We start from the raw sequence: 23,048 nt of genomic DNA on the forward strand, positions 1-23,048 counted from the left end.
TCTCCTCTCCGGGCACAGAGCGACGTCAAAGGTATGATCCTGTCATCAGATTGGGTCTTTGACCACCATAATAAGCCGTTCTCATCGATATTCCATTGATATCTGGATATTAGCTCATATAGTATCGATGATGTTCGGCTGAAGGAGTGAAGCAGCCCTGTCAAGTGTGACCGTTTTGGCTGAGTATAAGAAATTCAGAATAGCAGCCCCTTGTCCCCCCCACAGTAAATGCTGTCCCTGTCTCAGGTGTGAAATATAATAGCGGATTCACTCAATCAGGTGATTGGTGCAGCGATACAGTGGGAAAACACCGTTAGATTCCAAAAGAGCGTAGATAGATTGTCCTTGATCCTTATAGTAATGAGCGTAAAAACTCCAGGAATACGCCCATATTTAAGTTCTGTATACATTCGGTGGCCGTAGAGACCTTGATTTCCTCAAGACTAGCGAAAAAGCAAAGAATGAGGGGCTGGTAACATCGCGGGATGAATGATGTGCTGTCATAGTTGGGAATACGGGGTCACAGGTAGGAAACGGGAGGACCCTGAAATATAGAGACATCCTGGTCTCTAACATTAGGCACCAACAAATTCTTGACTGCCCACATTGATGGAGAGACAAGATATCGAGACTAAACTGGACATGAACAACCATTGCCAGCAGCCACAATGCCTCGGACCGCGCTCTTCGTAATCGACATCCAGCATGAGCTTGCAGGCGATCCGACCACCCAGATTCCGCATGCTTCACGGATCATCGACGCTGCGAGCAACATCACTCTAGCCACCCGCGCCGCCATTGATGAACAAAGTTGGGAAGGCGTCGAGCCGGACTGTCTGATCGTCGTCGTCCAGCACGAGGAAGCACCGGAGGGCGGAACGCTTCTGCGTGGAAGCAAAGCGTGGGAGCTAGTTTTCCCGCCAAGGTGCGGAGACCTAAATGAGATGCTCGTTGCGAAGCGGACAGGTGAGTGTTATATTTTCCGAGTTCCCTGCTAAGAGCAGTTATCTGGTCGTAACTGCTGCCCAGGAAGCATCTGGGGGATTACATCGCTCATGTCGCGAACAGGAGACACATTTGAATCGAATCCCAAGCTTGCGGCGGAGCTGAAGACAAAAGGTGTCACGGAAATCATAGCCTTTGGCCTTCAGAGCGAGTTTTGCGTGCGATCGACGTGTAGGGGTGCGCTGGCCGCGGGATCCAAGGTGAAGTTGCTCAGCGGAGCGCACTCGACATACGATGTGAAAGAGAAGACGGCAGTTGAGATTGAGCGGGAAATCGAGCTGGAGTTGAAGGGCGAGGAGGTGGTGGTGCTGGACTGGGAGGAGTACGTGGATGGATTCAAGGACAAATAGTTCAGAATATATGGTATTATGGTGTGAGTGGTATCAACGAAATAGAATGCCGATTCCTACGCTGCTACCATTCAAGGAAGGACTGGGTGTTAACAACTTCATTCATGAAGACGACTGTGTCACAGGCGACAATAATAATGACAGAATTTCTCATTTCCTTTCTAGCGTTCCTTAGGTCCCTATCTATCCTAAACGAACTCGGCCATTCCCTGTGGTCTACCTGGTGCACAATGCAGTAGCCGAAGACGTGGATCCCTCGACAGTTCCCTAAGCCTTCCCCATTATTTCCTACGCCTTCTGAAAATGACTACCTTATCGCTGCCAGATCACAGCTGATTTAGAACTTCGGCCGTTGTGGCCACATTCCTTCTTCTCTTTTGATGGACAGAGCAGTGGCAGTCTCGAAGAGCTTCCAACTCGGTCATCATACTGTTCCTCGGATTTGCTGGCTTAAACCTCCCCTGGCCACTACGACTATTGACTATTCTGTTTGGTTTAATAGAATCTGAGCATATAATGGAGTTGATAGAGGTGCCGTTCTGAGCTCGATCAACTGCTTTCTCTTCTTGATGGTGGTGATGGAACTGGTCCGTAATAATGTCTGGTAGTTTGGAGCTCGAAAATGACCTACCTATGTAACGGATCACGATAGATGAGTAGTGACTCCGATCGTAACGATATGAATTTAGCTAATTACAGAAGAAGAGAGAAGTTCCAAGTGTGCGTCTCCCGGAGTGATCTATGCAAACCTGACATCGTGAAGCTGCCTCAGGCCGCAAGGCCAACTATCTACAGTCTATGCCGACAGCCCAAGACTATGACAACCTATGAAATTATTTTGCACTCTTCTTGTTCGAGACTCGCAAATTACTCTCATTAGCTTCTCTCTAGTTCTGAAATAGTTTAGCCACGGGCCAAACATTTGATCGAACTCAGGGCCGGAATACGCGGTATCTAAGTCGCCGAATCAGTCGTCCTTCAGCGCCCAGGTCAAAGGAGATGAACATATAATAGACAACGATTGCGGAGGCTATCCAAATGCACACATATCCGCATCGGTTGCGCGGGCAAGGGGACGATCGCATGAGTTTGAGACTCAAGAAACACGCACACCGGCCGCACTCTATCCTGCCATGACGAAAAGCAATGCTGAGAATATAGAATTTGATTGACAGAAATGGACGCACACTGCAAAGAGGGACGAAAAACAGAGATTCAAAGTTTGGGAGCGAGTGGAAAGGGGACGAGTTCTGGACAAACGACTATGTATATCGCAAGGGTGAATATTCTGCATATATAAAAGGGTACCGAGACTCATGAACAGGGGAAGTTTGTTTCCGATTTTGCAGCTGGATTATGACCGTGGCCACGCACCAAGGCCGATAGGCCCGCCTCTCCACTCTCTGTCACCGATAGACGGTAACAGCAATGCACACACGGGCGGTATTGGCCTCAAACGCTATCGTAACAGCATCCAGAGCGGAAGTTGTGGCGGCGGGATAGGGGGGAAGGCTATGGCAGAGTCAATACATGCTGCCAGGGCCGCCTAGCTCAAGGACCACGGGGGGTTCCGCTTTAGGCCTCGTTGGCATCGGACCCAGAACACCCCACCCCACTAGCCCTCGAAAGACAAGACCGAGAAGAAGGTGCTCACTACCGCCAACACGGTGAGCCAGAGGGGATAACCTTGAGGGGTCAGGCCAGTGTCAGACGATACAATTGAAACCCTCGGACGGTGTTGGATGCTTCCTTTCAGCTGCCTTTGGTCCACATAGAATGTCGCCTACTGTATCTGAGCCGGGAGAAAAATCATGCTCATAGAGAGGCTCGCCATCGCCGTTCATATTCACCAGAACAGCCAGTCCAAAGTACCAGCGTAGAAGCTCATCGACAGCTCGTTGAGGAGTTTGCTGGTGTCCAATCCGGACATATCTCCTTGGAATGATCCCGCTTCCACCGATCTGTCCAAGCAGCTCGGATATCCTTCTCTTTTGTAAACCTCTACCCCTCCGACACGAGCTGGAGCTAATCAATGTGGCGCGGATGGCCGCACCGTCTAGCAGCGCCGTGGACTCGAGGTTCGCAAATCGAATAGTCCCGAGACCTTTCTTGTAAGGGTCGCAAAACCCCGGTCTCTGGGAGGCTCTTCTCTCCGCCAATGCTGCGGCTACGCTGAAAGTTGAATATCCGCTGCCCTGTTCACTAAGGCCTCGCAATGAGCGCGTCCCTCGCGTATGTAGTGCCGGTATTACTGGCGGTCCACCTCTGCCGGATGGAGCGAGAAACAAGCCCCAGTAAGCCCATGTATAGACTGAGTACACCCAGGGAGGATGATGGCAAACGCCTTGTATACGTGGAAAGTCAGTTCAGCGATACTTGAACCGGCCGAGGTGGAAAGATCTGCGTGGTGGAGGATCACACTGAAAGAGTCCTTCGTGTGGCCGAAGATGTCTCATTTATTCCACTTCCAGTGCCGGTATCGCGGTGCAGAAGGCGAGGGGGAAGAGTGAGATGATAGGAGGTTTGTACGGAGTGCTGGGGCGTTTTCTACTACGGACGGATGAGAGAATTGGAGCATCTCATATGCTCTGAGCAACGTGTGAAACCGGTCGGATGAAATAAAAGCACCGAAGAATATTCGATAGATTGAGACGCTACAGTACTTGGAATAATGTCCAACGACTATGAGAGGGGAATGATGAGCTACTGAAAAGCGCTCCGCAAGGGGATTAGGATATATACCGTATCCAACCACTTGGAACGGATAGGATTTGAGTGAAGGCAAGGTAGAATTGAAAAGAGCAAGATATACGAAGGGACACTTATCCTGAGGAGCTACCAGTGAGTACGCGAATTGAGCTGCTTTGTTGTCGTTTCGCGTTCGTTTCCCTCGATCCTGATGACCATATAGTGTTGCAGAATTCGATATATGAATGCCGAGGACGTCGGAAAAGCATGAAATCCGCCGCTAGACTGGGCTTAATACGTTATATAGTGCTGGAAATGAGCCACTACTTGGATATTTTCACAAGCGGAACTGTGCTCCAAGGCATAGGAGCTGGCGCGAGGACGACGCGGGATGGATAACTGGCCATTGCTCACTGAACGAGGTGCGGGTTTTGATTTGAAAAGAGATTAGCTTGTCTTGGATGTCAGGAATACCTAGTATATTCTGCACGGCGATGCTAATTGTCGAGGCGAACTCGAGGGTATAAGTGAGTCGAAGTTGGACTTTCAAACCAGATAGTAGGATCGTGCTCGAAAACAAAACCAACCTTCAGCCACCACTTCCCTCTCGGACGGTCAGAGTCCATTGGGCAAACTTTTCGTCTGCGATCAAACGTATCACCCTCTGATCGCCACAGTGAGTTGAATTCAGGAGGGGACGGGGGGACTGACAGGAGACCAGCTTCATGAAGAGAGTAGGGGGCGGATCAATGGAGTCAAGTAAGGTAGGGGGGATGACCTCTTCATCAGGTTCAGATATGCCACTTGACCTAGAGGGTCGTAGGCAGTTGAAACCGAAGGTTGAGTGTAAGAATATGAGCTACCAGTGGTTTGGAAAGCGTACTGCAGCAACGGCCAACTTTTGTGATGGATGTTGGTAGTTGTTGGTGAACGCTGTGAGAAATGGATTGCGGAAACAGCCTGGATGGCCTATTGCTCAAGGCGCGTCGGCAATGCCTTCGAGAAAAAGAACGCAATGATTATCATAACGTATGATTGATACTTCAAGTAGTTAGGGATCAAGAAATGTTGAGGAATAACTGTCGACTTGCTTCATGCATTGTCTAGGCTGTATAGTTCAGGAGACTTTGGACTAAGAAAACACCAACAGCGCACAATATCACGGCAGAATTCTGGACTTCTGGAATTGGTGTGCGATTTCTGAAACAACTAGAAATACGGAGAAGCAAGGAATAAAAATAAAGGCGGACACAGAATTCCGTTTGTAGCAAGCCAAAATCGTCTGATGATGAATCATGGAGCAGTTTGATCAATGAAGTCGGTTTGTTGCTGCCTGATTATTTTAGTTCAGGTTGGACGCCTCAGGCAGGAGGTTTCAAACAGGCACAAGCCCCTGTCACTGCAAGGAGACAATCGGGAGACGATCACCTGAGCGAGGGCTTGGTATGAATGTTGATTGGATAATGGAAATGGGGATCTGACAGGGAGGCATTCCACCGTCAATAGTTGTAGAAGTTGTTGATCGATGCTGTGTGCTGGATTTGTCGAGTTTGCTGATGAGAAGGGATTGGATAATACTTGAATGGGACAACAATCAACATACCAAACTTAGTATATGCTGCTTTACGGAGTGTGAACCTATCGTGAATATACTGAGAAAGTGAAGATGCTCAACGAGAAGGAGGGGGCCCAATCAGGCATAGCGTAACTTAGACACAGCAGGGGTCCCAGAAGATCAGGCAGTAAGGCATCAAGTCGCACCTGCCTATTCCCTGGCTCCGAACCTGCAGTAGCGACCCTCACCCATCGAATCCGCCCGTCACTCACTGCGGCTGTCACTTTGGTGTGTCACTTTGGCGTGTCGTCGAACTTCAATCCAAGTGCATCTCATCACTGATCAACTCCCTTCAACGCCCTCTCACCTACTGGATTTGAGGGATGAAAAAACAGAGGAACCATATTCGAATGTGACATCCCTCAAGCCCATCTTCCTGCGTCACTCGCTTCGGTATCCAGCCTTGGAACGTCTCTGCCGACTATCGGGGTCCATTTCACTTCAACTCAAGAACCTGCCATCCACCGAACCTGCAGCCTTCGAAGCGAATCGATACTTCGTATACCCAACAATAGGCGACGTCTCGCCATCCTTCCGCTATGGAGTCGGCGGTGGTGGCGGATGCGCCGCCGAATGAGCCCATTCACGATGGGGGTCAGGCCGACCCGCCGCAACAGCCCAAAGCGGCCCTGACGCCACCCACCAGTGAAGATCAAGACCATGAGAAGCGAGACGATGCCAGTTCCATCCTCTCCGATATCGACATGGAGAATGAGGAGGACGATATTGGCGAGATCGAGCCGGACCATTACTACGAAGGGGGAAAGATTCCCGTCTTCAAACCGGTATGTTTCTGAAGTGGAGTGCGCAGTGCCTCAGTGAATCGACTGAGGGTGGCGATGGAGGTTGATAAGAAGAATGACATCACTGACATAACCTCGCTCGGTGCGAATCAGACAATGGACCAATTCCGAAGCTTCAGTAAATTCGTCGAGAAGGTGGACAAGTATGGAATGAAGTCGGGGATCGTCAAAGTTATTCCGCCACCAGAATGGTTCGTCCCCCCACCCCCATGCACACGCTACTTCCCACCACGAACAACAATACTGACCATGGCTATTGTCCCTGCAGGCGGGAATCGCTGCCGAGCCTCGAAGAGAAAATAAAGGCCATTCGGGTCAAGAACCCAATTACCCAGGAATTCGCCGGCACCCACGGTACCTATACACAGGCAAACATCGAGAAGCAACGGTCTTACAACCTGCCGCAATGGAAGTCATTATGTGAAGAGACCAGTCATCAACCACCTGCACGGCGAGGAGAACGTCGTCGCCAAGCAGAGGTCGCTCCGAAACCCAAACCTCGTCGTCTTAGCCCACTTCCCAATGGCGAGAAACGTCGCCCGGGACGACCGAGAAAGCGACCACTTCCAAAAGAACCACCCAAAGAAGAGAAAGATACCGAGCAACCTGCAACCGAAGGTGCTTCGTCACCAGTACCTCCAACCCCCATGTCACCGCCAGGACCCAAAGTTACTGAGACCGACACGACGTCCGCAAAGCACGTCAAGATCGAGACACCGACTGAGGCTGCCCGTGTAAAGAAGGAACCAACCCCAAAGCCACGGGGAAGACAGCCAAAAACAAAATCCATCTCATCACGACGTATGTTTAATCGTCAAGATGCCGCACAGATCATCGACGAAGAATCATTTAATAACTTCGACTACCACCTCGCGAACGTCGACGAGTTCACCAAAGAGCGATGCGAAGAGTTGGAAGAGGTGTATTGGAAAACGTTGAACTACGGGACGCCCATGTATGGGGCCGACATGCCTGGTTCCCTATTCGACGACACCGTGGCCAGTTGGAATGTCGCGAAGCTGGATAATCTGTTAGATGTGCTCGGCACAAAGGTTCCTGGCGTCAATACCACGTATCTCTATTTGGGACAGTGGAAGGCGACGTTTGCGTGGCATTTGGAGGATGTCGACCTCTACAGCATCAATTACATCCACTTTGGCGCTCCGAAGCAATGGTACAGCATCTCGCAATGCGATGCCAGGCGCTTCGAGGCGGCAATGAAGAGTACGTCGTCAATTCAATGATAACAGAAACAGACTAACGATAATTAGGCATTTGGCCTCAGGATGCAAAGAATTGTAACCAATTCCTCCGCCACAAGACTTACCTCATCTCTCCCGAGAAGCTGAAAAGTCAATTCAACATCACCGTGAACAAGCTCGTCCACCGAGAAGGCGAGTTCGTCATCACCTACCCGTACGGCTACCATTCCGGCTTCAACATTGGCTACAACTGCGCGGAATCCGTCAACTTCGCTACAGAATCCTGGCTCGACTTTGGTCGCATTGCCAAGAAATGCGACTGCGAAGCCGACAGCGTGTGGATCGATATCGCTGAGATCGAGCGGAAACTTCGTGGGGAGCCCACACCGGAGTACTACACGGACTACGAGGACGACGATATGGACGACGTGCCGCAAGATCTGCCCAGTCCCCCGGCTAGTACGGTTGGGAAGGCCAAGGGGAAGCCAGGGAGAAAGAGGAAGGCCGACGTGCTCGTGGCGAAAGACGCGGAGGCGCGGAAGGCAAAACGCATCAAGATCAAAATCAAGAAGCCGACCAAGGAACCGTGCGTTCTGTGTCCGAACGACGTGGCCTACGACGTGTTGCTCCCCACGGACACCGGGCAGCAAGCTCATCGACTATGCGGGTTGTATACTCCTGAAACGTTCCTCAGCGAGCAGAATGGGGTGGAAAAGGTTTTCAATATCGCGGGCATTGGGAAAGATCGGTTGGAATTGCGATGCAACTTCTGTCGCTCACGTCGGGGCGCATGTTTCCAGTGCTCCAGCAAGAAGTGTACCCGAGCTTATCACGCAACATGCGCGGCTGCTGCCGGCGTGCAGGTGGATTCTGGGCCGATGCCAACGTTCGACACAGACGGGACCGAGTATTTCTACGAAGGGTACGATTTCCGGTGCCGTTACCACCGCGTCCGCCGCGGCAAGACCATCACCCTGGAGCATCTCGAAAACAACAAGCTCGTCCACGACTACGCCAAAAAGCTGCGCCCAAACGACGTCGTCCAAGCCCAACTCTTCGGCGCCGACGTCTTCGGCGGCACCGTCCTCGAGAACCGCCCCGCCGAATCCTCCTGCCTCATCTCCCTCCTTCCTTCCGGTGACTCCGTCGAAGTCGAATGGAAATACCTCCTCGTCCTCGCCCCCTCCGACTCCCTCCGGCCCAAGCCGTCCGCCAACGCGGTACAGCTCCCCGACCACCTCTCCAGCTCCAACGCCGCCCTCGACCCCTCCAACCGCAAAGATGGCGTCCCCACAATCGACACCCCCTTCCACGACCCCAACGCTCCGCAAAAGTGGGCCGAGTTCGTCGCCTGCGACCAAGACTCCGCCGGCCGTCCGCTGTGCAACCCTGCACAGACGAAGGTCGACCTCGCCAAGCCGGAGCAGCTGTGGTTCTATCTGGGGAAAACCAGCACCGAAGCGCGCGCGCAGTTCACCCATGATCTGAGAATTCGAACGCATAACACCAAGAGCAACTTCCTCGATCTCGTGCGTCCCGCTCGCACGTCCTCCGTCGTCCCGTCGATCCCGCGATACAGCCTCTCGCCACACCTCTACACGAACCAGAACGCCACGTCCGCTGGCACAACCGTCGCCGGGAAGCCATACACCTACAAGCCGAAAGTCCCGATCGCGAGCCTCCCCTGGCCCGTTCAACGCGCACTACAGCCATCCCCATCGCCCGCCGCTCAGCCCCAACCACAACCATACTCGCAACCGCCCTCCGTCTCCCAACCACACCCCCAATCTCGCCCTCCCCCGCCAAATTACCCGCAGCAATCATCCCACCAACCCCAAATCGCATCTTCCCACCCCCGCACCCCCTCCCATCCGTCTCATCCCCTCCCCGGCCGCGCTGGGGTAGCCGGAACACCTACTTCGCCGTTCGTGACGGGCGCGCAGCTCGCGGGGAGCGCGGATGCGCAACTGAGGTATTATCAGCAGTTGCAGGCGACGAAGATGGTGGATACGGGCGGGCCGAGAGGGGGGTCGAGCCAGCCGAGTGGGGTGCAGAGGGGTGCGATGCAGAGCACGAGGCCACATGGTGGGACGAACACGGCGACTGCGGTGCCAAAACCGGGTGTTCAGGCGGGGCAGACGAGGCAGGCCCAGTACCTGAACCATGGTGGGAACGCCGCCACGCCGGTTGTGAATCCGCCCAGACAGGGGTCTGGGACTCCGGCTGTGGTGACGACGCTGACGCGTGCGAAGGCGAGTCCGATGGCGGAGGTGAAGATTAAGCAGGAGCCAGGGCAGACGGAGAGTGTAACGTCGATTGCGTCGGTGCCAACGGGTGGGAATTCTCACCTTGCTCCATCGACAACCATGCAGATGGGATCGGGCGGCGTAACTAGCCGATCGCCACAACCGACAGTCTCCGAGCAGATCTCGGAGTACCTCACTGCCGTCGACAAGCCCATCACCGGCCTGGCGAGTGCCTCGCCGCAACCGCAATCGAAGGCCAACGATAGTGCGACGCGCTCGCAGCCAACGAGCGTTTCTCGAGGAACTCCAGCTGCTGATTCGCACGGTACCGAGCCATTTGTCCGCTCTCCGACCTTCTCTGGCCTGAGCTTCCAATCGCCATCATCACTCCATCAGTCCGACTTCCCCCTCAACCACGCGACCCCCTCACCACCCGAATTCCCCTCCCTCACGAACCCCGCGCCCTCCGAATTCCCACTCAACCGCCCGACACCCGCCCCTACCGACTTCCCCTTCACCCACCCCTCCCGCACCCCCTCTGAGTCCGCCACCATCAACCCCGCCGCCCTCACCGCAACACCTGGGGACCTCATTGATCCGAGCCTCTTCACCTCGTCGCCAACCACCGCTCCCCACAACTACCTCCCACAACAGCCACATCAACAAGGTAGTAGTCCGTTCACCTTCGGCGGCGTGGTCGGCGCCCTCGACGCCCGCCGCAGTAGCATCAACCTCCCCACCCGCCCAACCGGCTCGCGACTTCCACCCCTCAGCCACGTGCGGAGTATCAGCGTCGGCCAGAAACCCGTCATGCAGCCACCGATGACGCTCGGTCGAAGTGACGCGTTCACGATTGGTCAGTCCCAACGCTTCCCTCGCCCTGTCCCTAGCTCAGCCTCCGCACCCGGCACCACCTCCGCAATCGGCAGCTCCACCTCCAGCGGTAGCTCCACACCCCACACCAGCTCAACGCCTCGATCTACATCCGTCGCGCATTTCGGGGCGGGCAGCAATCCCGGTCTCTCCGGTCTCTCCGGAACCGGGCCCGGGACAGCCGGATGGGACCGCGGCCCCGCCAGCGCACGCTACGATAACCGCGCGTTCAACCCGCCGCCCTACGAGGAAGCGGAACGGCTGTTCGCGCGCAGCCCGAGTACGGGAAGGACGCCGGTAAGGTTGAGTCCTGTGGTGGGGACGACGACGCCGGGGCGGGAACCGGAATCGAAAGAGACGAAGGGGAAGGAGAAGGTGGATGGGGGTGATGGGAAAGGGGTGATGACTTTTGGACCGCTGATGATGGGACGGAAGGAGAAGGAGAAAGATGGGGAGGAGGGGTATGCGAGGCCGTCGTATAGTCCGATTCGGAGGGGAGTAGATGGATGATTGATTGATTGAATGGTTACGGTTACATGATTGTGGAATGGAATACGGACAGACGGATTCATGCGATTTATATCGTTACTTTTCTGTTCTTTTCTTCGGTTCCGTGTGCGTGAGATTCGTTTATGCCATGGGGATGGTATGGTATGGTACTTTATGGGAGAATCTATCTCTCTGCGCCGTGTTACATGCCCGGCGTCCCGCGGCATTGGGTGATTGGATCGGATAGGATGGTAGACTGGACGCCGAGCTTGGTTTCGTCCAGCTCGGATTAGCTCGCAAAAGGACAGTCGGAATCAATCGGTCGTTTCGATTCGTGTCAGATGAAGAAGAAAAGGGCGGGAATGGTTGCTCTGATGGATATCTTATATCGAGGAAGAGGAAGCATCCACAGGGAGAGATGTGAAGCCAAGTACCTGTATGGACATGGATGGAAGGGAGAGTGTATGGTACTCCCGTTATGTACGCTATGTACTGTCGGCGAACTGTATGGTTCCCTAGGAGCAATGCAAGAAACAGTCGGGCATGGTCAGAGTTGAATGTTACGTGATGTTGTGCAGCTGGGGAGTGTAGATGCATCAAGGAGAAGGGCCTGCTCGCTCGATTGGCCTCGGGCTGGTTGGTTTCTTCCACAATTCCAAGTCCATAGTATTACTAGATCTACGTATTCGAGTGCGTATTCGACATTGGAGGACTCGGGTCCTCTAACCTTGTCGCAGTGTTTGGTACGGTATAACTGATGCGTGTATTGGCATTGTATATCTTCTAAGAGAGATACCCACCACGATAATCTTTTTGAATGGCATGGATACTGGCAACAAAGAGATAGAAACACAGCAAGGAATGGCTAATAGGAATAGAACTGTCTCGGACCTTTCGTTCTCTATGGTCCGCCGCTTTCCGTGCGATATTCCTCCCATAACCATTCCCCGCTATGTCCAAGTCTACAATCGCTCATCTCCTTTCTGCCACCCCTTCGGCGACCGCAATCCCGCCCTTTCCGCCACCCCCTCACTCTCCACCGCCATCGCATTCACCTTCGTCACCTCAAACCCGGCAATTTGCTTATACTTGCGTCCGACCTCATCGATTTCCTTCTCCGGGACAATGTCATGCACGTGTCTGCCCTGCAGACCGTCCGGCGCTCGCTCATACACGAGTTGCAGCACTTGATCGGGCCCGTTGGCGCGATTGGAGAGCACGATGGCGGTGGTGGGGGGACGGCGTTGTTTCTCGTAGGCTTGCAGGGCGGAGGCGACGCCGGCACTGAGGCCGGAGGGGGTTTGCGGGAGGGAGAGGAAGGCGGTGACGAGTGCTTCAGAGTCGAGGATGGCTTGGGAGGCGCCGTTGGAGCCAACTGGAGAAGGGCATTATGATTATGGATTTGGAGCGATGGGTGGAAATGGACTTACTGGGATACATCGGATGGGCTGCGTCGCCCATCAATGTCATCCTCCCTTCGCACCACCGATCGACCGGATCGCGGTCGCACATGGGGAACTCATAGACCGTATCCGTCGCCTCGACCAGCTCCTCCACGTCCAACACTTGATCACTCTGCGTCGTATCCCTCCCCTCCCTCTCATCCATAAACCGCCACCCCACGAATCTTGGCAAGAACTTCTCCCGATCCACCCCCCGCAACCAATCCACCGGCGGCGGCGTCAAGTCCGGATCCCCCTCGTCCCTTACCCGCAACTCCGCGATCCAATTCACCAAACTCCGACCTTTCCGAAACGATCCCCCGCCGATCGGGTACGCGATAAACTTCTGATCCGCGTGCCCCGCCCACACCATGCTCCGGCCCGTGAGGAACCCCTTCTCCCGCACCGTGCAGCCGCGCCATAAGATCCGGCCAGAAAACCGGGGGGGCCCTTCGGTCGGATAGAGCTGCGCGCGGCAACTCGAGTGGATCCCATCGCACGCCAGCAATACATGTCCGCTCGCCGTCGGGATCTCCGCCGGCCCAACCACCTCGTCCGTTCCCTTGGCCGGTTTCCTCACAAAATGCGCCGTCACCTCCTCCTCACCCTGCTCAAACCGCTCCAACGCGTGATCCAACCGCACCGCGCCCTTCCCCAACCGCTCCCTTACTGCATCCAGCAACATCATCTGTAGCTCCCCGCGATGGACGCTGAACTGCGGGACGGCATAACCAGCCGCAAGACCGCGCGGCTCGCGCACGATGAGCTCGCCGTGCTGGGTGTAGTAGTTCAGGTCGGCGGTCTCGATGGCGGAGGCGTGCAAGGCCGGGAGGAGGCCAAGGTTGCGGAGGAGGAGAACGGCGTGCGGTTGGAGGTTGATGCCGACGCCGAGGGGGGTGATGGAGGAGGAGGATTCAAAGATGCGGATGGAGGTGAAGCCGGCAGCGTGGAGGTGGAGGGCTAGGGGGTTAGCTGAGGGTTCTCAGGGGGTGGTCACGGGGGATGTAGGGTACCGGTGGAGAGGCCGCCTATGCCAGCGCCGACGATGAGGATGGAGAGTTCGGCTTTTGCGTCGCTCATGGTTGCGGTGGTACTTGGGGATTGGATAATGACGAAACGAAACTCTTCAAACCCCAAATCGAACAGAATATCTAACTCCACGAAGCAATCCGCTCATGGTCACACTGACTATGAATCCAACTGTCCTATTTCTCCAGTGGCTTCAGTCCTCACACCATACACATAGCACTTCTGTTCAAGTAAGTACCGCGGACACCGTTGCAATTGAAGCTATCGCGACATTGTACAGCGAGAGATCCGAACCTCATTATGCTGGATTTTTCTATTTATCCGGCATTGGCGTCGATCTCCACTCCGAGGTCGGCTGGGGCAAGAAATTAGATTGGGATCTCAGTCCTCCGACTCACGAGTCACGCCTGGTTCACGCAACATATATCTGGGGTCCCCACACAGGGCTTGGATCCCTCGGCTGATTAGCTCGGCTTGTATATCGGGAGTTAGAAGTCTTAGAATGGTGTACCTTTTATAGACGTGCATGAAGGAATAAAGTTAAGGATATCTATCATTGCTACCACATAATGGTGGAATAAATTATGAACCTCGATGCCAAATGGTATACAACCATTCTCTGGGTATCTTACTCTAACGCCACGCTATGTCGTCAAAATCGTAAAAATGCAATCCAACCAACCCATCTCCAGCAAGACATGCAAAACGTGCCAAGTATAATACGTGCTAGCCCTCCACAACCGACCGCAGCCCCCCCGCCGTCACCGCAAACTCCCTCCCCTCCCCCTCTGTCGCCTTCGCCCAAGCCGCAAACACCATCCTCATCTTCCTCATCGTCTGCCCGTCCGCCGACTCGCTCCCCCTGATCAACGTGATCCGTCCGGCGATCTGATTCGCCCAGACGAGTCCTAGCGCCGGCGTCTTGAGCGAGGATGGGTTTGAGGCGGGGATATCGCCCCAGCCGGTGAACCACTTCATCTGGTGGTCGAGGGTCAGCTCGTCTGGGCTGTGGATCGATTCTGCTGGCTCCGGGGGAGATGGACGTTCGTCTTTGGGGTTCTGGGTGGGTACTGCGCTTCCGCCATTGCCATTTTCCGGATGCGGTCGGGGGTTGGGAACGGATGTCGTCAAGAACCGGTCGGCGACTTGATTCGCAACGACGATAGCGATGTTGTACTTGGTGGCGGTCTGTCGTAGAAGGTGGCCGAGCTGGATGAGCTGCACTCGTCGGTCGGCCATAGCCAAGCCCGGACTTCGCTTCCGTTTTCGTGGTGCCAGTGGCCCCAGCTGGTGGCCATCGGAAGGGTTATCGAATTCAGCTCGGAAGTTCGCCGCGATAGAATCTATCACAACAAGTCCGACGTTGTGTCTTTCGATGGCGACCGGAAGCTGGTAGCGAAGAATGTGGTCTTGCGCCTCGAGATCTGGGGTTTGGATTGCGAGGACATTCTGTAAAGACGGCCGGGACTTTTGTGGAAGCGTAGAGAAGCCGGGCTGGGATAGCATCTGCGTGAGACGGGTGGTCGATAGCGGTGCTTCGGTCGAGATATATATGGCGGTCTTGCCGAGTCCGACGGGAGCAGGAAGTTGGACGTTGAGAAGGAGAGTAAGAAGTAACTGGGTCTTCGCGGAGCCACTGAGAGGAATCAGCAAAGAGTATCTACAGTGGAACAAGCCATGCTTCAAGAATGGATTGCCAACATACCTCTCACCGGTGACCTCTGTCACATAACCCGTAGGAAATCCTCCACCAAGGACCTCATCAAATCCGCCATCCGACATGCTGATGAATTCACTCGTCTGATTCGTCCCGTCTCGACGCGTCTCTTTGTCACGTTCTACAACCTCTACACTCTCTGCCCCTTTTCCATCATCCAGGCTCGCTAGCACGTCCGCTTGCAGGGCATCTTCAATCGCCGTCACCATCAACCGCAGCTGCGAAAGTGGGACCTTTGCGCGATCCGCGAGCTTGCTGGGCTCTTCGGTGACCAGGTCCACGCAAGCGATGCCGTTTTTCTCGAGGGAGTAGATGAGGTTAGAGAAGGGGGAGAGGTCGAAGTTCGGGAGAGTGTGGTAGATGTCGGTCATGGTGTGATGGAGGAGGGGAGAGATGCGCTGCTCTGCTCATCCAACAGAAGTTGCGGGGAAGATGCGGGAGGGTTGCGTGGAAGTGGCATCCTGATATCAAGAACTTGGATGGTCGGCTGAACGATATAAGTCCATGGATGGAATGGATGAAGTGAAGATATTTGGAGAGGACTCTATTGCAGATTATATAACAGTGATGCCTCTCCCGTTATGGTCTCGCGAAGTCCGATGCTCGGCTGGTTTATTTACTACATGGGCGATGGTATTGTATCAACTTTCTTCAAGTCCACAACAGTCACAGCAACAGCACCATGTTTCAAGTACCGTTGCCTCGCTTGACCTGCTCAATTGCCTACAAAGATAATTGGAATAGGTTTGTAAGCAGTAAGCAGTAAGCAGTAAGCATCATTGCAGCAAAGTGGAGAGGATCGCAAGCTGCTTCCCGCCCCCAAAAGGCCTCATCTAATTAGGACAGGGGAGAGATACGTACGTATGTACAATCCTCAACAAAGAGTCATTTGTCCTATTCATTTTTTCTAGAAGCATAAATATGAAGTGTTACTACAATTCTTAGCAAGTCCTGTTTGCCCTCAATATCAATTGACGGCTCTATACCATACGGAGTACGGTACCACGCATCGCAACCGCGACCATGTCTGAACCCCCGAAAGCCCACACCTGGCCCACCTACCTCTTCTACAAACTCCTCTTCTCCCTCCCCTTCTCCTTTTTCTCTTACTTCCGCGGCCTAACCCGCCCCTCTCACCCGCACACCCTCCTCCATATCCCCTCCCGCGACCCAAATCGCACCATCCTCGCCCATGTCTACGCCCCCCCCTCCCCCTCCTCCCCCTCCCCCATCCTCCTCAACTTCCACGGCTCCGGCTTCATGATCCCCATGCACGGCACCGACTCCCTCTTCTGCCACCGCGTCGCCCACGAAGCCGGCTACACCGTCATCGACTGCTCTTACCGCCTCGCCCCCGACCACCCCTTCCCCTGCCCCGTCGAAGACGCCGAGGACGCCCTCGCGTACGTCCTCGCCCACCCGGATCGCTACGACCTCTCCCACCTCGCGCTCTCCGGGTTCTCCGCAGGCGCGAACCTCGCGCTGGTGCTTGCGCATCAATCGTCGGCGCGGTACCCGAAAGCAGCGTTGGGGAACGTCAGGCTGATCGCGTTCTACCCGCCGACGGACCTTAGCATCGCGGCGGAGTCGAAGAAGACGCCAGACGGGAAGGCGGGGACGTTGCCGGCGGGGATCATGAAGGCGTTCAACGCGGCCTATGTGCTGCCGGGGCAGGACATTGGGGATCCACGGATATCACCGGGGCGGGCGGCGGTGGGAGATTTTCCGGCGGGGATGGAGAGCTTGTGGGTGACGGGGACGAAGGATAGTTTGTTGGCGGAGGCGGAGGAGATGGCGGGGCGATTGGAGGGGAGTGGAAGGAGGGCGACGGTGAAGAGGGTGGTGGGGGGGGATCATGGGTTTGATAAGAAGACGGAGGGGAAGATTACGGCGGAGGAGAGGGAGGGGAAGGAGGAGTCGTATCGGATGGCGGTGGAGTTTTTGAAGTTGTGAGGGGAGGTAAGGTGACTTCTACGATATGGATCTATGTGCTTTATCCCGCTTAAAATGCTTCGAATGTAAACAGTCGCTAAGTGCCAATTCCCCCATGGAACCGTACCAGACACAATCCCTACCCCTCCGCCAGGAAATCCCGCAACTCAAACCCAACAGTCCGCCCCAACGCCGACACGTAATCCCAGCTATAGTTCGTCCGCCATTTACACCCCGAGTCCAGCACGTCCGCCCCCGCCGACCCCGACCGCAACAGCAGCCGCAACGTCGTCAACGTCGCTACCTGCGTCAGGAGATCCGCCGTCGGCGGCAGCGGGTCGGGGACGATGGCGTGCAGGATGGCGAGCATGCGGTCGACGGGGAAGGGGGACGGGCCGAGGAGAGTGCGGGGGATCTAGATGTAAGGTCAGTGATGCTCGGGGGGAGTGAGCGAAAGAATTGGCGACATACCTTTCGATGCTTCTGGACCTTTCCCGTATAAGATTTTCGTCTTCGTTTCTTATCCGTCGACTTGGCGAAGAACATGAGGTCGGTTCGCGGCGGATTATACGACGCCAGATATGCCGCGCAGAGGATATACTTGGAGTAATACGGTAGGTTTTCCGAGCCTGTTCGCATTGAGCGTCAGTCATCGCACCCCGCCAACGCACTAGCTATAAGGAATGAAGCAACATACCCTCCTTCTTCTCCTCCCCCAAATTCCTCCCTAACACCCTCCCAACACCTACACCCAATCCCTCCTCTCCCTGCACCAAACCCCTCCCCCCCACCACTAACCTCGCAAAATCCCTCGTCCCAAACTCCCCCTCCCTCACCCCCTCCGTAAACCTCCCCCACAACCGCCCACACACCTTCCTCAAACTCACCACATCCCTCGCCGCCCCCTTCCCAAGCGTGTCCCACATCAGCGCGGTGAACCGGCCCCACAGCCAGGCGCTGTCGTCGGCGGCTTGCTGGGCGGTGTAGCCGGTGGTGTCGGTGATGGAGGGGAGAGATGCGGGAGGGAAGATGGGGAGGGGGGAGAGGGAGAGGAGGTGGAGGGATTGGGGGCGGGTGTAGGCGGGGAAAGGGAGGTGGGGGATATGGGTGTGGAAGAGGGAGGGGTTGGGGATGCGGAGGGTGAAGATGAGTGAGAGATTTGGGATCTAGAGAAGGATGGTTAGCAGTGGATGGAGTGGACGGGGTGGGGTGGGAGTCACTCGTTCTCCGATTCGAGCCAATGCCGGAATCAACATCGTCGACGCCTCGCGCAGTCGATCGATCCCCTCAAACACCAACACCAGCCTCTTCCCCTTCCCTTCTTCCACCCCTTCCTCCCCTTCGTTCAAACCCCTCTTCCCCCCTTCTAACCCCCCAATCACCTCCCTCAACACCCCCTCCAATCCCGCAACATTCTCACACCTCCACTCCTTCCCCTGTTCCCCAACTACCCCCACTGCCCCTCTCGCAGCCCTTACCGTCTCCTCCAATACCTGCCGCCCCGTCACGCATTCCGCGCACCTGATCACCGCATACGGCCGCTCGGATTCCTTGAGGACGGCGGTAAGGACGAGGGATTTGCCGGTCGAGGGGAGGCCGTGGAGGCAGAGGAGGCGGGGGGAGGGGAGGGGGGACTGGTTTGGGTTAGTTAGGATATCAGGCTGTGAGTTAGGTGGGTTGGTAGGAGGGGATGGAGGGGGGAGGTGAGGGAGGTTATTAGAGTTAGGGTGGTGATATGGTGTAAATAGAGGTACGTACCGCATATAGGGTGGTTAGGGCACGGATTTGTTGGTCGCGGCATGTGATTTGGGAGGTGAGGAGGTCGATGATCTCGTTTGGGAGCATGGTAGGTATGATGGGCGCGAATTGAGTGGTATTGTCGATTCTATTGCTCTGCGCGTTGAGATGGGAGGTGAGGTGGATGGGGACGCGGTGGCACGTGACTGACGTTTCGCTCCCAGCGTCACATTGATATCAGGAGTTTTAAGCCAGTTGGGTTTGGTTTACGGTTTACGAAGTGGAGGAATTACTTTGGTGGTCATTATGAGGGATTATTATACATATGATCACATCCACTCCAAATCCGAGAAGCACAAATCAAAGACCTATGAGAGATTTCGCGAACTAAGTGTTACAAGAGCGCACCGCTGACTAGTCATCTATCAACCACCAAACACATCGACTCTCCTCGCCCCATACACACACATACATCCACCGTCCGTCTACTTTTAGTTTGCGCAGAAAGGGTCCCATCGATCCCATGCCAGCCGGCCTGATATTTCTGTACAAAAAATGGGGATGGGTGGGGTCAAGTGGACGACAGAAAGCAGGGGAAAACAGGATGTGACGTTCGCCTCGTGGGGGATTGGCGTGGAGGAGAGGAGTCACGGTCCAGTTCTAGAACTGCTGCCCTCGTGGAGGAGTGGGGTTGTCTACTCGGAGCCCAACTCGGCGAGGATCTTCTCACCCTTGGCGCGGGCGGCGTCGATGCCACCAACCATGTAGAAAGCGTCTGGAAAAGCAAGGTTAGCGAAGTTTGACATGAATGTGTTGATGGAACATACTCTCAGGAAGATCGTCGGCCTCTCCGTTGAGGATAGCCTTGAAGCTTCGGATGGTATCCTTCAAGTCGACCAATGTGCCCTCGAAACCAGTGAATACCTCGGCGACGGTGAACGGCTGGCTCAGGAAACGCTGCATCTTACGGGCACGCTCGACGGTGAGCTTGTCGGCCTCAGACAGTTCGTCCATCCCCAAAATGGCGATGATGTCCTGCAGGGACTTGTACTCCTGGAGCTTCTGTTGGACCTTGGTGGCGGTGTCATAATGCTCCTGGCCGACGACACGGGGATCGAGGATACGGGACTTGGAGTCGAGGGGATCGACAGCCGGGTAGATACCCAACTCGGAGATACCACGGGACAACACGGTGGTGGCGTCCAAATGGGCGAAGGTGGTGGCTGGGGCGGGATCGGTCAAATCGTCGGCGGGCACGTAGACGGCCTGGACGGAGGTGATGGAACCCTTTTGGGTGGTTGTGATACGTTCCTGCATCATACCCATGTCGACGGCGAGAGTGGGTTGGTAACCGACGGCAGATGGGATACGACCAAGAAGGGCAGACACTTCGGAACCGGCTTGAGTGAATCGGAAGATGTTGTCGATGAAGAGAAGCACTGTGGATATTAGCTTCGATGCTTTGGGAGGAGAACGAAAACTTACCGTCCTGGCCCTCCTCGTCACGGAAGTACTCAGCAACAGTCAAACCAGTAAGAGCGACACGAGCACGAGCACCCGGGGGCTCGTTCATCTGACCGAAGACCAGAGCGACCTTGGAGTCGCCCTCAAGGTTGATGACACCGGTTTCCTGCATCTCGTGGTACAGATCGTTACCCTCACGGGTACGCTCACCGACACCAGTGAAGACGGAGAAACCACCGTGAGCCTTGGCAATGTTGTTCTACCGTTGTTGTCAGTATGGATCGGGTTGCCGGCGGACCACACTTACGATCAACTCCTGAATGAACACGGTCTTTCCGACACCTGCACCGCCGAACAGACCAATCTTACCGCCACGAGCGTATGGGGCAAGAAGATCGACGACCTTGATACCGGTGACGAGAATTTCGGCGGACGTGGACTGGTCAACGAACTCCGGAGCATCGGCGTGGATGGGAGCGTACTTGGCAGCCTTGATGGGACCACGCTCGTCAATGGGGTCACCAGTGACGTTCATGATACGGCCGAGGACACCAGGACCGACGGGGATCTTGATGGGAGCACCGGTGTCGGTAGCGCGGGAACCACGGACGAGACCTTCGGTACCTGTGATGGAGCATGGTGAGCTTGATGATGGATGATGAAAAGGTCTTGGCGCCACATACCGTCCATAGCAATACATCTCACGACGTTCTCACCCAAATGTTGCTGTAGCGATGATTAGTTTTCGAAGAGGCCACGAGGAGAGTCCATTGAGATGCTTGTGGCACCAATGGCACAATTGATGACTTACAGCGACCTCCAGCACCAGCTTTTGACCTTGGTTCTCCGTCGTCAAGGCATTGAGAATGGCCGGCAGCTGCTCGGTATCGAATTTGACTGCAATCACCCATCAGTTTCATCTCCAACGTTCCAAATCCCTTATCCCATCCCATCCGCTCTCCTCGGTGTCTGGAAAACTTTTTCTGGGATCTCCGTCGATGGGGATTATGGATACGTACCGTCAACCACAGCTCCGATGACCTGATGGATCTGCCCATCGATTCCGGCCGCGGCCTTCTCGCTGGCGAACCGCGCACCTAGCACGCGCGGCGCATTGTTGCGGATGGGCTGGAAGGCGGTGCGGGCGGCGGCGGCGACGCGGGTGGAGGACGTGGGCCTGGCGAGGCAGGACGCTCGCAGCGACCGGGCGAAGCCGCTGTAGGTCAAAAAACTCGGGGGTCAGTCAATTCGAAGCGTCAATGGGGAATTAAGGGGTCAATGGCATCGGGAGGAGGAGGAGGACATACCTTTTGAGCATGGTGAGTGATTGGGAGATGAGGAACGTTGATGGGATGGAGGGAAGGGGATGGGGAGATGGAGAGATGGATAGGAAAGGATTTGAAGGTGAAGCTGGGAGCTTTGTTGGAGCAGATTTGCTGATGGGCCACGGGAGAGTTTCGGCTGGGAGGAGGAATATGGTGGCTGTGGTCCGCTGGAGCTCAGGTCACGTGGTGCATGCCTCCCGGCTCTCTACGAAAGGATTGTCCAGGGATCCGAGGCCGAGCATATCGTTATGTCGCACATGGTCTACATTGGCTTCTACATTGGCTTCTACATTGGCTTCTCAGGTTTCTTAGAGTAATGAAATTGGCCAGAGTTAATTCAACAACCTTAAAGACCATGCAGTTCGCTGCCTAGACGGTTGGATGTGGTTCTTCTTCGCCATCACCTCGTAAAAGACTACACCGGAAAGGCCGAGGGACCTGAACACGACAGAGAGGACTTCCAACAAAGTACAATATCACGGAGAAACATAAGATATCATATTCCATAAAGGTTTTCGTAAAGGCTCCATAAAGGTTCCAGCTATACTCCGATAATTCATCCCCCATCACCTAACCCATCCCGCCCGCAACCTCCCCATACCGCCCATTCCGATATTCCTCAAACGTACTCACACGCGCTCCCACCCTCCCCTCCCTCCTCACCCTCTCCGCCTCCCTTTCCCCCTCCCACTCTCCCTCCCACTCCCTCTCCTCCCTCCCCACCACCTCCTCCACCTTCCCCCCCATCCCCCGCGCCAAACACACCGCCGGCCCCTCCAACCTTGCCGTCTCCCCCACCACCACCACATGCCTCGTCGTCCCCCCCGGCGCCTCGAACATCGCCTCTCCCAACACCCCCTCCATCACGCTCCGCAGCCCGCGTGCCCCCGTCCCCAACCGCAGCGCTGTGCGCGCGATCTCAATCAGCGCCGGGCGGGTGAACCGCAGTTTAATCCCGGAAAGAGCAAATAGCGCGGCGTATTGTGCGACGAGGCAGTTTTTCGGCTCGGTGAGGACGCGGAGGAGGGCGGGGAGGGAGAGCGGCGATAGGGCGGCGTGGATGGGGATGCGGCCGGTGAGTTCGGGGATGAGGCCGTATTTTTGGAGGTCGGGGGGCGTGAGGAGGTCGAG

The 23,048-nt window shown here is 55.4% G+C and overlaps 9 protein-coding genes across 9 annotated transcripts in view; 4 read left to right on the forward strand and 5 right to left on the reverse strand.

Annotated features, from left to right (window-relative positions):
• Positions 1-533: 533 nt before the first annotated feature.
• P152DRAFT_460895 (Isochorismatase hydrolase) lies at positions 534-1,577 on the forward strand. The gene is made up of 2 exons (XM_033680010.1): positions 534-966; positions 1,069-1,577. The coding sequence occupies exons 1-2, from the start codon at positions 669-671 to the stop codon at positions 1,353-1,355; spliced, it is 585 nt and encodes a 194-aa protein (XP_033531720.1). The 5' UTR covers positions 534-668; the 3' UTR covers positions 1,356-1,577.
• Positions 1,578-6,197: 4,620 nt separating this feature from the next.
• P152DRAFT_475936 (uncharacterized protein) lies at positions 6,198-11,292 on the forward strand (the record flags this gene model as incomplete). Its single annotated transcript, XM_033681456.1, has 4 exons — positions 6,198-6,443; positions 6,555-6,652; positions 6,730-7,685; positions 7,733-11,292. The coding sequence occupies 4 exons, from the start codon at positions 6,198-6,200 to the stop codon at positions 11,290-11,292; spliced, it is 4,860 nt and encodes a 1,619-aa protein (XP_033531721.1).
• A 60-nt stretch (positions 11,293-11,352) lies between these two features.
• Positions 11,353-11,907, reverse strand: P152DRAFT_139588 (uncharacterized protein). The gene has a single exon (XM_033673837.1). The coding sequence runs from the start codon at positions 11,866-11,868 to the stop codon at positions 11,413-11,415; it is 456 nt and encodes a 151-aa protein (XP_033531722.1). The 5' UTR covers positions 11,869-11,907; the 3' UTR covers positions 11,353-11,412.
• Positions 11,908-11,931: 24 nt separating this feature from the next.
• P152DRAFT_460897 (FAD/NAD(P)-binding domain-containing protein) lies at positions 11,932-14,099 on the reverse strand. The gene is made up of 3 exons (XM_033680011.1): positions 13,727-14,099; positions 12,702-13,673; positions 11,932-12,646 (listed from the first exon to the last, which is right to left on the reverse strand). The coding sequence occupies exons 1-3, from the start codon at positions 13,791-13,793 to the stop codon at positions 12,234-12,236; spliced, it is 1,452 nt and encodes a 483-aa protein (XP_033531723.1). The 5' UTR covers positions 13,794-14,099; the 3' UTR covers positions 11,932-12,233.
• Positions 13,646-14,276, forward strand: P152DRAFT_139591 (uncharacterized protein). Its single transcript, XM_033673838.1, has one exon. It carries the CDS (start codon positions 13,889-13,891, stop codon positions 14,204-14,206), a length of 318 nt encoding a protein of 105 aa, XP_033531724.1. The 5' UTR covers positions 13,646-13,888; the 3' UTR covers positions 14,207-14,276.
• Positions 14,277-16,103: 1,827 nt separating this feature from the next.
• P152DRAFT_508940 (esterase/lipase) lies at positions 16,104-17,510 on the forward strand. Its single transcript, XM_033682604.1, has one exon. The coding sequence runs from the start codon at positions 16,483-16,485 to the stop codon at positions 17,410-17,412; it is 930 nt and encodes a 309-aa protein (XP_033531725.1). The 5' UTR covers positions 16,104-16,482; the 3' UTR covers positions 17,413-17,510.
• Positions 17,472-19,236, reverse strand: P152DRAFT_493353 (uncharacterized protein; the record flags this gene model as incomplete). The annotated part of the gene is made up of 6 exons (XM_033682197.1): positions 17,472-17,806; positions 17,863-18,020; positions 18,089-18,557; positions 18,612-18,788; positions 18,921-19,025; positions 19,150-19,236. The coding sequence occupies 6 exons, from the start codon at positions 19,234-19,236 to the stop codon at positions 17,531-17,533; spliced, it is 1,272 nt and encodes a 423-aa protein (XP_033531726.1). The 3' UTR covers positions 17,472-17,530.
• Positions 19,237-19,530: 294 nt separating this feature from the next.
• P152DRAFT_508942 (ATP synthase F1, beta subunit) lies at positions 19,531-22,523 on the reverse strand. The gene is made up of 8 exons (XM_033682605.1): positions 22,293-22,523; positions 21,612-21,769; positions 21,404-21,489; positions 21,276-21,318; positions 20,900-21,216; positions 20,614-20,851; positions 19,956-20,567; positions 19,531-19,903 (listed from the first exon to the last, which is right to left on the reverse strand). Exons 1-8 carry the CDS (start codon positions 22,316-22,318, stop codon positions 19,824-19,826), a joined length of 1,560 nt encoding a protein of 519 aa, XP_033531727.1. The 5' UTR covers positions 22,319-22,523; the 3' UTR covers positions 19,531-19,823.
• P152DRAFT_508943 (uncharacterized protein) overlaps positions 22,488-23,048 on the reverse strand; it is a gene marked incomplete at its 3' end in the record, with an annotated part of 2,426 nt that continues 1,865 nt past the window's right edge. Inside the window, exon 3 of the mRNA XM_033682606.1 lies at positions 22,488-22,922. Within this exon, the coding sequence (XP_033531728.1) occupies positions 22,488-22,922 (435 nt within the window). The remainder of the gene's footprint in view (positions 22,923-23,048) is intronic.

Source organism: Eremomyces bilateralis (genome assembly GCF_010015585.1).
Source record: "Eremomyces bilateralis CBS 781.70 unplaced genomic scaffold P152scaffold_20, whole genome shotgun sequence".
Taxonomy (NCBI): domain Eukaryota; kingdom Fungi; phylum Ascomycota; class Dothideomycetes; order Eremomycetales; family Eremomycetaceae; genus Eremomyces; species Eremomyces bilateralis.